This window comes from Neolamprologus multifasciatus, chromosome 19, assembly GCF_963576455.1.
Source record: "Neolamprologus multifasciatus chromosome 19, fNeoMul1.2, whole genome shotgun sequence".
NCBI lineage: Eukaryota > Metazoa > Chordata > Actinopteri > Cichliformes > Cichlidae > Neolamprologus > Neolamprologus multifasciatus.
This window is the reverse complement of record NC_140457.1, coordinates 26,060,645-26,075,922: the sequence shown is the minus strand read 5'-3', so window position 1 is coordinate 26,075,922 and position 15,278 is coordinate 26,060,645. Positions and strand designations below refer to the sequence as shown.

Here is a 15,278-nt window from a genome sequence, read left to right as displayed (position 1 = left end):
CCACCCCAATCAGTTTTAGCAAATATTAAAAGGGAGTTTTTCCTTCCCACTGTCGCCAAAGAGATCGCTCATAGGAGGTCATCTGAGTGTTGGGTTTTTTTCGGTCTTCTCTAAATCACTGTAGGGTCTTTGCCTTACAATATAATGTGCCTTGAGGCAGCTGTTATTGTAACTTGGGGCTATGTAAATAAAATTGAATTCAGTTTTAGTTTGCTCCGGCTTTTAGATCCTTCCTCAACCCCTAATGACAAAAAAACCATGGAGGTGCACAAAGAACATCTAAAGTCCACACAGAAAGTATCCAGCCAACCAGGAGATTCAAAAGTGATGTAGACCAGGTTTGAGGCTACAGTCCTAACCACAGCAGAAGGATATCACCCACCCTTAGTGTGGCTGTAGAGTCAAGGAAAAGGATACAGGACAGACCGATGCCCCAAAATCTCATTGCAGAAACAATCCAACTCAGAGAAAAAAGCACCAGTGAAAGAACTAAAAAACATCCAATTTACAATACTGGAGGTTGAGATGAACAGCACTGTTACCCTGGACACCTGAAATAAGCCCCTTCTTCTCCTGAGAAAAACTCATACAAATTCATACAAGCTCTGCTGCACCCCTTCCTTTTCCAAAGGCAAATTAACATTAAATAACACATACATGAATCCTAATCTTCCCTCTTCCTCTCTTTCTGGTCAAGTTATCATTGGGGATCACTCTTTCACATCCATATATGTCTGCCTGAAACCTCTCCCTCCCTTTTCTCTCTCTTTCTCTGGACAAATTAACATTGCTAAGCACTCATGCACATTCAAACATGTCCCTACATCCCCTGCCTCTCTTTCTTTCCATCTCTCTAGGCAAATTAACATGGGAGAACAAACACCTTTGTCCTCGTTTCCTTGCTTTTCTCTTTTGCTCTTTTTCATCGTGTGGTTGAATTAACTTAGGAATCACAAAGAAATTCATGTAAACTCCCATTTGTATTATTTTCTGCCTATAAATGTTTAACTTCTGCTGCTTTTCTTTCTCGTCAGACAAAAAGATGCTGATGACCACATACATGTGCTCTTATCCTATCTCCCTATACATATCCAGTTTGGAGGGTGGGGAGACCAGGTTAGAGGTTTGCAGAATGTCAAAGGAAAAAAAACTGGGGGAACAAAAACCTCAAATGTGGAACTTCAATTAATTTAAAGCCCCCACCCATCCATCAGCTGCACCAATCAGCCAAGAATAAATCCGCGGCAGATCTAATTACGGTGCCGTCTCCGAAGACCCCGGCTGCCGCGAAGCCAATCTTCAACTCCTTGTTTGAACAGGCTGATGAACTAAGGGACTCGATGGATATCAAGTCATTTTGTTTAATTTATAAATGGATTTTCCCCTAATACTTAAATTATCATCAGCATGAGAGAGGGAGAAAGTGAAAGAGAGAGAGAGCACAATCCAAAGCGTTTGTAAGGTAAAAAGTCTTGAACATGTGGTGCAGGAGAGGATGGAGGGATAAATGGATGGAGGGATGGAGGAGACAAGGCAAAGAATTCCAATGAGAAATGTGTCCTTTCCCAGTTTATAGCAGTGATGGCTCTACAGTGTGTTGAATCAATTTGTTCAAACATTCAGCAAACGATAGAAGCATCAAGGTTAGAGAATGTTAGCGAGAAATGGGTTGCGACCAAGGAGAACCCTGCAGACTGAAAAATGGAGCCAACACAGAAGCATCACTGACTCCCATGTTTAAATGGCCAACTTAACAGGATCAAAAACATATGTTTACACCTTTGACTGGTCATTTTTTTCCTGCATGCATCACCTTGACGACATAATTCAGACTCAAACAGCTAGACCCGAGACCGTTCAGATATTCTGCTAAGGCTAACACCTACAATTTGACTGCCATATAAAGTGCTCCCTAATGCTATTTCAATGTCTTTCAATCAGTCCGTTACAAACTTTGATTTCATCTAGCTTCAGGAGAAACTTCCTGAAAAATCTAGTCCAAAAAGGTTTATCTGCATACTTTTCAAGAGAATATAGAAGCTTGAGTCAAAAGTCTTGAGTTGTCTGGTTTAGTCAGAGTCATTGCAATTCTCCTTTGGTTTTATCAAGGTCAGTCATCAATCTCTTAAAAAGCAAAGCCTGTTGTCAATTTCATTTTTCAAGCCTCTAGAACTCAAATGGATTGCTTAATTTTGATGGTGAAGTAGTCAAAGGAGCTTGCAAAGAAAAGCGTCTGGACTTCTTTAAGTTACTTGAAGACGTTTCACCTCTCATCCGAGAGGCTTCTTCAGTTCTAAGGTCAAATGGTGGAGAGTCCCAGATATAAACCTAGTGGGAGTGTCCCCCCACAGAGGGACAAAAGGACCCCCTGATGATCCTCTAATCGCCTGAGCCAAGGTGTGGAACTGGGTGTGGGTCCCAATCAGCCAGAGTTTCGGGTGAGTTCATTGTGAAACCTGGCCCCACCTTATCATGCGAATTCCTGAGGTCAGATGGCCCAGGGTGTGAGTGGGCGTTAAGGCGTCTGGGAAGGGATCTCAAAACTGGATTATAGATGGCAGAGAGTTGGTGTCGTAAACCACCGCCTCTGTTCAAAGATGGTCGCTCACAGTGGACATAGATGGCTTCTTTTACTCCTCTTTCAAACCATCTGTCCTCTCTGTCCAAAATGTGAACATTGGCATCCTCGAAAGAGTGTCCTTTATCCTTAAGATGCAGATGGACAGCTGAGTCTTGTCCTGTGGAGGTGGCTCTTCTATGTTGTGCCATGCGCTTGTGAAGTGGCTGTTTGGTCTCTCCAATGTAGAGGTCTGGGCATTCCTCGCTGCACTGTACAGCATACACCACATTGTTAAGTCTGTGTTTTGCCGTTTTGTCTTTCGGGTGAACCAGTTTTTGTCTGAGTGTGTTGCTGGGTCTGAAGTACACCGGGATGTCATGCTTGGAGAAAACCCTCCTGAGTTTCTCTGATACACCGGCTACATAGGGGATGACAATGTTGTTGCGTCTGTCCTTCTTATCCACCCTCGCTGGTGTCTGATCTTCTTTTCTGTGCCTCTTTGCTGACTTTAAGAATGCACAAACAGGGAAGACACAAAGGACGACTGTTTGCCTTTCCTGGACTGCGCTGTGCACATTGAAGAGAATGGCAACCTCAACATCGAAGTTTACCGGAAGCCCACACACACGGACCAGTACCTCCTGTTTGACTCCCATCACCCTCTGGAACACAAACTTGGAGTAATTAGGACCCTACACCACCGGGCAGAACATGTTCCCTCTAAGCCTGAAGGGAAAAAGAAGGAACACACACATGTAAAGGAAGCACTCAAAACGTGCGGCTATCCTAAATGGGCGTTCTTAAAGTCAGCAAAGAGGCACAGAAAAGAAGATCAGACACCAGCGAGGGAGGATAAGAAGGACAGACGCAACAACATTGTCATCCCCTATGTAGCCGGTGTATCAGAGAAACTCAGGAGGGTTTTCTCCAAGCATGACATCCCGGTGTACTTCAGACCCAGCAACACACTCAGACAAAAACTGGTTCACCCGAAAGACAAAACGGCAAAACACAGACTTAACAATGTGGTGTATGCTGTGCAGTGCAGCGAGGAATGCCCAGACCTCTACATTGGAGAGACCAAACAGCCACTTCACAAGCGCATGGCACAACACAGAAGAGCCACCTCCACAGGACAAGATTCAGCAGTCCATCTGCATCTTAAGGATAAAGGTCACTCTTTCGAGGATGCCAATGTTCACATTTTGGACAGAGAGGACAGATGGTTTGAAAGAGGAGTGAAAGAAGCATCTATGTCCACTGTGAGCGACCATCTTTGAACAGAGGCGGTGGTTTACGACACCAACTCTCTGCCATCTATAATCCAGTTTTGAGATCCCTCCCCAGACGCCTTAACGCCCACTCACATCCTGGGCCATCTGACCTCAGGAATTCGCATGATAAGGTGGGGCCAGGTTTCACAATGAACTCACCCGAAACTCTGGCTGATTGGGACCCACACCCAGTTCCACACCTTGGCTCAGGCGATTAGAGGATCATCAGGGGGTCCTTTTGTCCCTCTGTGGGGGGACACTCCCACTAGGTTTATATCTGGGACTCTCCACCATTTGACCTTAGAACTGAAGAAGCTTCTCGGATGAGAGGTGAAACGTCTTCAAGTAACTTAAAGAAGTCCAGACGCTTTTCTTTGCAAGCTCCTTTGACTACGATGACCTGGATGACTGAGAACCTTCACAGACAGATGGTGAAGTACTTCACAGCAGTCGTAAGTATTGTCCTGTTTGAACCTTTGTAACTTCTTTTCTCAGCTTGAGGATCTGTGGTAAAAATACAAATAAAGTTTCCTAATTTGAAGCCACTCTCCCATGTTTACCTACCTGGTTCGGGCGTCTCAGAGTGTGACGATGAAGAAGCCGAAGAAGCCCCGTCTTCGTTGACTGCTCCCTGGGATAGAGACATCCCTCGGCCTGGAGGAAGTTTCATCCCAAGCTGCTCTGCCATCTCCACATGATCGCCAGGGTGGATGTAGTCAAACACACTGCTACCAGTGAGCTCCACCTGCAGAAATAAAGCGTTGTTAAAAATCATCCTGTAAAGCCCTTTTCGTACTTTCTTTTGTTTCTACACAATCTTTAATTTCTGGGCTCATAGTTTACTGTTTATTATTTGTCATTTATTTTAATAATTGGTCCCACAAACCAGTGAAGAATTTGTGTGTGCTGAAAAACACTCAAATCTCAAATATGGAGAAGCAATGGCTGTTGGTTTTTGGACAGTTCGGAAATTGTTAATTGCTGAAATTCTGTTCTTTGGGGTATCATTTTCATCTTTTTTTGCTGACCTTTCATTCTTCGTCCTCCTACTCCGCAGCTTGTCATCTTTCTTTTTCCTCCACCCTTTACTCCACGGCTATTTTTCAATCCATAGTTCCATATCTCTATATCCCATGATCCCTTTGATTCCTAAATTCACCCTGTTTCCCTATGTCACTCGTCTACTTCCACCAATACAATAAAGGCAATCCATCTCACAATGCACACTTTTGTAGAACTGGTAGGATTGAAGATTTTCCCTCAGGAAGAAAAGACAAAATGCATTGAGCATGCATTAAAAGTCTGCTGTAGATGGAGTTATTGAGCAAGCAGAAAAGAGAGGCAATTAAGACTCTTACTTAACAGAAAAATCTCTTGGAAAAGGCAAATGCATCAGTTTATTGCAAAATATTCACGTCTAATGAAGAGTATTTCTTTTCTTTTTTTAAATTTTCTCTTTGACATGTTATATTTTATTGGTAAGTGACCTTGTTAAGTAAAGATGGTACCATCTGAGTATTTACTAATCAATCTGTGTAGTAAAAGAATGGCTATATGTAAAATATTATACTTTCAGGCAGGTCAAAAAGTCGAGCTCTGCCACAAGCCAAGCAGTTTAGATAATCTTACTGTTGTAATGTTCTTCTATGCATCCACTTGGAAAATCTAGTTTAGCCTGCTCAAAGTTGCTGCACACCTGCAAGGTGCTCTGCAACCCACCTCCACCTGAGCTATCAGTGTCATATCTGTTATCATTGACACCTGCTTTGCTCTGGGCTGGGGTCTTATTGCTACCCTCCCCATCTTAAACTTAGGACGGGGAAGTTGCACAACAAAGCCACGATGCTAAGCATTACTACAATCGGAGGAATCCTCTTGTGAGTGTTATGGTCTGGACAGAAAAAACAGTAATAACCTTAAAGAGTAGGATAGAAGCCCTACCATTTGGTAGAATGGGCTATGATTTTGACCACTGTTTTTGATTGGGTCATCTGTTTAACACTGCAGCCCCTCTACCTCGCAATTCAAATCAATGTAATCGCTCTAGGAATGCTACACTAGTATTATATTTTTAACAGGCCAACTAACACCTCCACCCCTCTCTCTTTCATCCCTTCTCTCCTGCTCTTTCTTCTCCTCTCATCCCGCTCCTCTAATCCGTCCCTTGTCAGCCGTGGAGAATCAGCAGCATTTTGTCTTTCTTATGGAAATGGAATAAATAAGCTCCCTCTTATTAAATAAATACAGAGTCCCTTCACCTTAAAGACTCTCATTAGTGGCAATGGAAGCGGATTTGTCTTCGTTAATTGGGGATGAGACGAGCAAGCGCCATCTAAACCACAGCGTTACGCTTACACGCAAACACACATGAACACACACTGGTGCTTGCAAAAGCAAAACACGCAGCTTGCACAAACAAATTCCTGTCAAGGTTAGAAATGCACAAACACAGCTTGTGTGACGCACATTTACACACACACATAATTAGGTACACAAGTTTCAAAGGTGTGATGGTTGTGCTCTGCTATTTAACATGTGTGTTTTCATTTGTAGCATATCAAAAAAGATTGTGCACATTTATTTCCACATGCTAATCTGGTTATGTATGTTTGTGTGTGTGTTCAGGTTTTTTGGGGGTCCGCTGGGACAAAGGGGATTACATGGGTGTAATCCCTTTAATAAGAAATCCCTTTAAGGCAATTTAGTCCCCTCATAAAGTCTCATCTGGAGCAGAAAGTGATGATTAAGAAATGAGGCTGATCACTGAATAACATACACACACACATTCAGACCCTGGTGCACCATGGGAGTTAGTGTTCATGTTTACACATTACAGTGCTAATTGGATCTACATTGTTCTTCCTTGCAATAACACGCTGACTTTTAATCAATTAAAACTTGGCATAACTATTTTACATAAAGTCACTGGTGGAGCTAATTACACAGAGGAAACAATGTAGAAAAGAAATTAGACATTCTGACACTTGCTGCAACAACACTTTAAAATAATTATCATGCAGCAGACCGAAAAATAACACATTACTGTAGACAAGTATGTGTCAGCTAGAAGTATGTAAAGGGTAATGGCATTTAAAAAATTTTATAACCCTAGAAACAGTTTACATGTATTCTAACATTGAAAGTAAATAAAAGTAGAGCTTTGCTCTAATACTAACAGAACTGGATTTTTTTTTTTTATCCCCCACTTTTATTTCCAGTGGTCCTAATCCCCTTCTGTACTCGCGGGGTGATGATCAGTATAAACATCACAATGGATTCATAATAAATTATTTTTAAAAAACATATGGCAGTTAATAATTGCTATACGTTTGACAGTGTTCATCCAAAGTTTCATTCAGATCGGCACATCCGTTAAAGAAACAGATGGAAGGGAGGAAGATGTTGAAATATTTTTATTATTATCCTTTATTTCTCCCGGTGAAAAGCCAGCAAAAGTTACAACAAACAGAACTGGCAGATAAAGTAAATGTAATGAAATTTCAAAATAAGTGTTCTTACAGAATTCAAAATTAAAATGAGTTGAAATTTGTGCTAAAAACACTAAAGGTCAGGTAAAATATTTTCCACAGTTATCTTTTCCTTTGGTAAATGCTACCATTAGCTGCAGTACTCAAACACTGGTGCAGTCTTACATTGCACAGACATAGTGGGCATTTATGCTTCAACAGTAAATGTACACCATAGCCGTAAACTCCCCTGAAATCGTACTCTGGAACCAACAGCAAAAACTGCTGTGCCACAAGAAATTCAACTTCATGATTGGCCTGCTCAGCCTGCCTCCTGTGCATTTTCCAACAATTTTTATGTAGTTTTTGAATTTATTAGTGAGAGAATAACAAACATTGCCTAAGTATGATGAATAATTATCCCAGCATCAATATAAGTACTCACAAATATCAGGAAATTACAGGGGGAAGGTTTCTGAAACTGTTGGAATGGATGTTAGGAAATGTACAAAGTGGAAAAAATTAAGGGATGAATACACCTGGACCACATCAAAGACACAAAACCCAGGAGAGACAAATTTATGTCACACACATACACTTACACTGATAAGCACACACTCATCCCCCTCCCTTTCCAAACGCCTTCGATGCTTGTTTCCTGCGGGGGCTTTCCTGTGTGCCGCGCTGGAATGGTAGCACTGTGCAGGGCGGCTGCTGTGTTCGCTTCGTATTACTCCTCACCCCCCACCCAATCCTGTGGCTTGTCATGTCTTTCACACTGTTGTGCTGTGGACATTTATGTGCTTTTTGTGCAGAGGAGTTTTTTTGTTTCCTGTTCTCATGCTGTCCTACCATGGAAGCACAGCATGAGTAGAGGTCTCTTTTTTTCCTCTTGTACTTTCCCATTGTTGTGTACATTTCAGTGTTTTTCTGTAACGCTACCGATCTCCGACTTGTATCCCCATGTAATGTCTGTGTTGTGTGTGTAAGGTCGGGGGGGTCCCATTTCACTGCAGGGCAACCTGCATGTGGTGAATAAAGCTTTGATTGATTGATTGATTGATTGATTTGAGTCTATTGGATGTCACCACTTAACCACTTATAAAACAACGGACACGACTACGCTGCAATTAACAGGAAAATTAGGTGTTTAAAAAGTCCATGTAGCATGAATAAGGTTTACTTTAAACTGTAAAAAATAATATTAAGGAACCCAAAATAAAAACATGGAGCCACAAATGAGCAGAATAGGAATCTGTCTGGGACAGTAGAGAAGTTAAAAGTTGCCCTGAGCTATATGTATTATTAGATAGTGGATGCTAATATCTTTAATGTCATGTTGTGCATGTTCGCAACACTTTATACATGAAGAGTAAATCAAGACTCTGTTCCAAAGATCACCTTAACACACAATGAAAGAATCTAGGCCAAAGCAGAAGCCGAAAGTTTCAAGTTTTCACTTGAAACTAAAATTATTTAACATTGTACATTTAAAATGCAAAATTTCTACAATGCCATTACAATTCAACTTGCTCCGTTGAGAAGACACCGCTACATTAATTTTTCGTTCATGTCAGAAGAAGCTAGGAAAGGAAACGAACGTGTGTCTGTATGTTCCTGCCTTAGCGCCACCATGCCAAAGTGCAATATGTTTACTTGGCGGATAAAGTGACTCCTGATTTAACACACACAGTTTGTGCCAGTTTCTGTTTTTCACCAAAACACAGCGCTGAAGATGTATGGCAGCCTACGTTTTTTAATCAGGCAGGAACCTTGGCAACAGCAACATCTATATATCAAGTTATCCTTCCAGCTTTCCATACAGAGGTTGGCCAAGAGATTTAATACCATTTCTTTTTTCTCTTTCTCCTAATATCTCGTGTATACGGGGTAGCGAAGTGCGACTAAATTCAGCCTACACAGTAGACAATGTTTCAGGGACATGAAGATGTTGGAATAGGTTTCCAACTTTGTGGGGACCTGGACCATAGACTTCCATCATGATTTACCTACAAAAACATAAACAAAGAGAAGGGAAATGTGGGACATTAAAGTTGTCTAGGACTCGAGGTGGCTAAACTATGACACAAAACTGGGCATTCACATTTGTTAAAATATCCAGTAATGCATCCATTCAGTCAGCCCTGCTCTATAAAGATGGAAGAATAGGTATGGGGTAGTCAGATTTCGGCTGGAGACCTTTATCAAAACAGGCTTCGTCTTTTCAATCTTCTCATTATGTATTATTTGAAAAGGATGGACAACAGATACACTAGCATATTGCAATTCCCCTGCATCAAAGCTGGTTCGGGCCACTCCAGCATATCACTCAGACACAGGAAAGGCAGGACTTGAAATGGACTGGAAATGACGACGGAACAAATCCAACTTATGTGATTCCGCTGAAACAATCTTCCATGTTCTGTTCAGGGTATGTTTAACCTCTCCTTTACCAAAAAACAAAGGAATGATTCAAACAACAGATAAAGAAATACATACATATTGCTATCAGGGGTTTAACAAATTAAGGGATGTGCTGGCTGAGTGGTGACCGCAGCATAAAAAATGCCTCTCATCACTCCCATCAGGCTCAGTATGCATTTTGACATTGTTTGTCTGCTTAGAGTCTTTAGATAAAACTTATTAAAGCACAACAGACACGCAGGCTTTATCGCTTCACTCACCCTCCCAGACAAGGACATCAAGTGACAAAAGACAATAAGAATGACGGCGATAACCGTGTCAAACGAGCACAGAGTGAGTGAGAAAGTGTTTTGCGAATGAATCCAAATGTTAAGCGAGTGTGTTCGTGCGAATCAAAGAACGTGTGTGTTTATGTTCGCCCTTCTGCATCCTTATCAGTGCCTTCTCCATATTTTAGGACGTGCACATGTGTGATGGAAGAGGGTGCTGTCAGCTGTAATTACTGCAGACATACTAGTATTCGCGGCACACTGCTCAGCTATGTGAACCTTGCATTTAGAGCAGGAAACCAAAAAGTCTAGGTTGAGGTTTCTGCCGAACACTAGTTTCTAAATCAAACTGGGCTTTCCTCAACTATTAGCTGGTGGGTTAGGGTTAAAGTCAGGGTAATGTAAGAGATTCCTTTTTTCTTTTTTTTTAAGAAGCAAAATCATGGTCTGAATGAACTCTTGTGCCAAAATAGGAGCTCTATAAAGTCTGTTATAGACTCCTCTTGTTAGCCAGTGTCTTTTCATTTTATTTTATTATTTTTATTTTTTATATATGTATAGTGTAACAATGCTGGAGCTGACAGGTGGAAGAAAAGGAAGAATAAAAGAAAAAGAGGAGAGAAATAGGAAAAAATATAAGTGATTCATAACAATATGTCTTTCATGGAGGTCATAAAGCAAATGAGCTGAGAGCTGTTTTTACAGAGACTTCGATACAAGCAGACTAGGGCTGGGCCATATCATACTGTTCACGGTGATACCGGTATAATGTTGGGCAACGATAAGAAAACGAAATATTGCGATAGAATATAGGTAAAACGTGCATGCCTTTGTTTTTGTACGCACATGGCGGAAAAAGCATGGTGGAGAATGAGAAGGGCGAAAGCGGATCATTGAATGAAACGGATGAACCAGAATTGGTTTTTAAAAATGCTGCAACTTCAGTGGTGTGGAACTGGTTTAGCTTTCGTCCGTCAGATACACAACAAAGCACTATTTTTGGTAGAGCATGCTAGCGGGCCGTCACTTAAAATCAATCCTTTGATTTTCTGAAAATCGATAGTGCCCCTTATAATCCCGTGTGCCTTATGTATGAATTCTGGTTGTGTTTACTGACCTCGAAACGATTTTATGTACATGGCCCTCGAAAATCTGTCAAATGTTTTAGTACGACTTTGCTAAGCTACGAAGCCGCACCGCTTGATGGATTGTCGGAGCATTACGGCTATCGTAGGCAGGAGCCTCGCGGAGTGATACGTACTGTGCTTCAACATAATATTACCGTATTGTGTGTGTTTAACCTCTTTTTAAGTTTTGTGGATATTATACATGGCTATGCTGAGGATATGTCGGCCAATTTCTACTGGAAATGCCTTTTGGTTAAACTTTCAGCAAGGAATTTGCATTTGCACTGTTAAATTTTTATATAACCTAATGCACATAAAAAACAGCTGCTTGTTTAAGTGAAAATACATTTATGTTTTTTTGCACTAATAAAGTTGTGGAGTTGTAAAGTATTTCGTCTGGTGTCAATTATATCGTCAGTTATATCGTTATCGCAAATTTTCAAATGTATATCGTGATAAATATTTTTGGTCATATCGCCCTGCTCTAAAGCAGACTTCTTTTTGCCCCCTCCTAGTCACTGCAAAGCGTGTAGTTTAATGTATTTCCAGACAGACCTGGAGAACATGTCCATTGTTTCTGTGCAGTCCATTCTCCCAATGGGATCCGATGTCCTTTGGCTCAGTTCAAATCAGTTTTATTTATAGAGTGCCAAATCTCAACAGTTCCCTCAAAACAATTCACACTGTAAGGGAAAGACCCTAAAGTAATACAAACATTAACAATCAGAGGACCCCCTTGTGAACAAGCACCTTGGTGATAGTGGGAAGGAAAAACTCCCTTTTAACAGGAAGAAACCTCTGTCAGGGAAGGGCAGCCATCTGTGGAGAACCCGTTGGGAGTGAAGACAAAAGATACGCTGTGGACGAGAGCCAGCGATGAATAATAACTAATGATTCAATGCAGAATAGTGTATAAACACACAGAGAGTGTAAAGAGGTGAGTGAAATGTTCAGGACATCACGGAAAGCCCCCAGCAGCCTAGGCCTATTGCAGTGTAACATTAGGTCATGTGTTATTTTGGAAGTGCCATGTTCAAACAGCATTATTTGACGGTAAAATGTAGCCTAGGGACAACAAAGAGTGAGGGGTCATGCTCTTTTGCTGTGTTTGACCATAACCTAAAGTTCTATATCTGGAACAATTCTCAGTAATACAAATTATTTTCCGTTTTGCTTCCTCTGTCTCTTTAAACAATGCTAAACTGTCGACCCAACAGCGTACACCTCGGCCTGTGTGACAAAAACCATGAGCCATTAAGAATGAATTACAAAGCCGGTCTAGCCCTCGTAACTTTTCACCACCATTAATTACACCTCCAGCTCCAGAGTATGAGAAAGAAAAACACAAATTTCTTCATTTTCATTGTGAAAGGCGCAGCCCTGGCAACCTAAATAACAAATAAAAGACATGAAATCCGAAGCGTTGAATTCCCATTAATCACATTCTCACTCTCTGTATCACACTTTAATTAATATGGCAACATTTTAAAACCACACACACAGAAGCACACGTACCTCAAAACAGTAAAAAACCTCTGTGTGACTTTGTAAAGTACTAATCAAATAAATTGATGTTGGCTCGCAGGGTTCAGAATTAATTACAGCATTAAACATTAGCTAAGTGGGGTAATATTCCAAGTTTGATAGTGCATAATTACTCTGCTGTTAATGATTCATGGGGCGTCGGCCTCCGTTAGAGGCGAGGAGCGAGTAGAAATGATGGACATCAGCTCATGTGTCAAAAAACTGCAGACCAACTTCATTTCCTCCTTAAAGGATAGAAATATTTTACATGTTTTCTGAAATCTTGCGGTTTTCACTTGGAGCTTTTGAAAATCTTAATTAAGCTGAATAATTTACACTTAAACATAGAAACTTAAGTGTCAGCAGCGAAAGAGATAAAGCTAAGCCATCAAATGTAACACTTGAGTAACCAAGCAACTCAATAATGTGCACACTGTGGGGGAAAAAGACAGAAAACAAAGCCTGTAAAATAACAAAAGAAGGTCATGAATACTGAACATGGCACTACATATTTATCTAATTTATCCTATTATGATTTGTCTACTACAAAAAGCTAAGAAACATCCTGCTGTTAAGCTTACCATACTTATTTTATTCTGTTAGCCTGTGGTCCCTGCAGGAGCTGTGGCATCATCAGGCACTTGAATTCCAGGGTGATTCCAGGTGAAAATCTACTCTTGATAATAATTCTAGTTCTTTGTTTTATTCTTTTTGCACACTTGCTTCTTTTAACTTCCCAGAATTTGCTTTAAAGCATCAAAATGTTGTTCTGAATAAAGCATTTGCCTGACTGTAATCATGTAAAATTATATATATATATACACACACACACACACACACACACACATGAGAACGCAGTGTGGTCACAGACACATTAATCTCCATACTATATAAACATTATGCACTAATACACATATGCACTTATGAATATTAAGCGCTCAGGAACACAAACAAAATCACATAGTTTGCACCATATGGAACCAGTTTTTTGTTCTCTCTCTCTCATATATATATATATATATATATATATATATATATATATATATATATATATATATATATATATACATATATATATATATATGTACATATATATATATATGTACATATATATATATATATGTATATATATATATATATATATATATATATATATGTACATATATATATGTGTTCCTGAGCGCTTAATATTCATAAGTGCATATGTGTATTAGTGCATAATGTTTATATAGTATGGAGATATAGTGTCTGTGACCACACTGCGTTCTCATGTGTGTGTGTGTTTGAGAATGAAGCTAGAATCAAGGTGGAAGACTTGGTGTATTATCAGTCAGATGAATGGGGATGAATCTATATAGCAAGCACATGCATGCACGTATACATACACACACATGCACACACACAGCTGATATCAAGACGCTTTCCTTGTCAACACCTCAGAGGATGACAAATGAATGGTCCATTATGAACTGTTTGCCACGCTCTGTTTGTGTGTACGTGTATGTGTGCGTGTGTGTGTGTGTGTGTGTCAGTCAGCCTCTGATAGACGGTGATTTATTAGGCAAAACAAAACACCGAACACTGAAAGCAATCACTTCATTGGGGGAGTGAGAAAGAGGGAGAGAGAGACAGAGGTGGCTATATAGCACATAGTGAACAGTAAGAGGTGTCACACAGGAGGAAGTAAGAGGTGTCGTACTTTACCAGGTCTAAATGAATTATGGCACATCAGCTATTCTCTCTGAAAGTTAAGTTTGAAGTGAATGAGTAGCAGTGTAACATGGCGCTCCACGGAGACCTCCAATATGTTTAATGTGTTGTTTATAACCTCAATGTTGCTAGATTAGTGCGTCTGTTTGATTTTCAGAAATTTTACTTCAAATTAAGTTTAAAAAATATTAAAAAAGAAAAAAAAGGCAAACAGTTCAAACTGAAATAGATTGCGACCTTAAAAAGCAAAAAGAAACTAATTCTGAACCTGAGAATGATAGGCACGAGTGCGAGTCTGTGACTGATAGATAAGGGTTGATCTGATATTGGTGTGTTGCAGTTGTTCCTCCAACATCATATTAATGCGGCTCCAGACACATTATTGCAACTAACCAATCATGTTATTGTGATTTTTATCCTTTATCACTGGGGAGAAGTCTGCATTAAAGGCTTGCTTCCAGATAGGCTTGCGAACACAAGGTTACAATTGGAAAGGGTCTATTTTAAACCAACCCATGATCTATACTAAACATAAGTATTTCAGTCAGAACCACCACATTCACATCCAATTTGATTTCTGTGTGCAGTAAATTATATTTGATGGTTTGCTCTGTTCTTGGACTTCCCTGACTTTTCATAGACAGAGCTGGAAGAAAGCAGAACAGCGGCAAGAGCCCTCAGCAGGCAATAGCAGTCATTGTTGGCAACAAATATGCCAACTGACAAAGTCAGAAATGGCACGAAAAACCAGAGTTGGGGTAAAAGTGGACTGCAGCGCAGCATGCAGATACTGAGCTAACATTTGATGTTGATCGGCAAGCTGATTTGAAGCTGTTTGAACTTGCGCTAGGCTTGAATGAAATAATAGAAAAAGAATTAATAGATAATTACCACTATGTTTTCCCGTCATGGACTTTGTTATC

At 40.3% G+C, this 15,278-nt stretch overlaps 1 protein-coding gene across 4 annotated transcripts in view; it reads right to left on the bottom strand.

Moving 5' to 3' along the window:
• Positions 1 to 15,278, bottom strand: part of npas3 (neuronal PAS domain protein 3) — a 404,340-nt gene that overhangs the window by 71,369 nt on the left and 317,693 nt on the right. For all 4 annotated transcript variants that reach the window (XM_085143173.1, XM_085143174.1, XM_085143175.1 and 1 more), the window contains one exon: positions 4,399 to 4,579. In XM_085143173.1, coding sequence (XP_084999299.1) covers positions 4,399 to 4,579 — 181 coding nt within the window. The remainder of the gene's footprint in view (positions 1 to 4,398; positions 4,580 to 15,278) is intronic.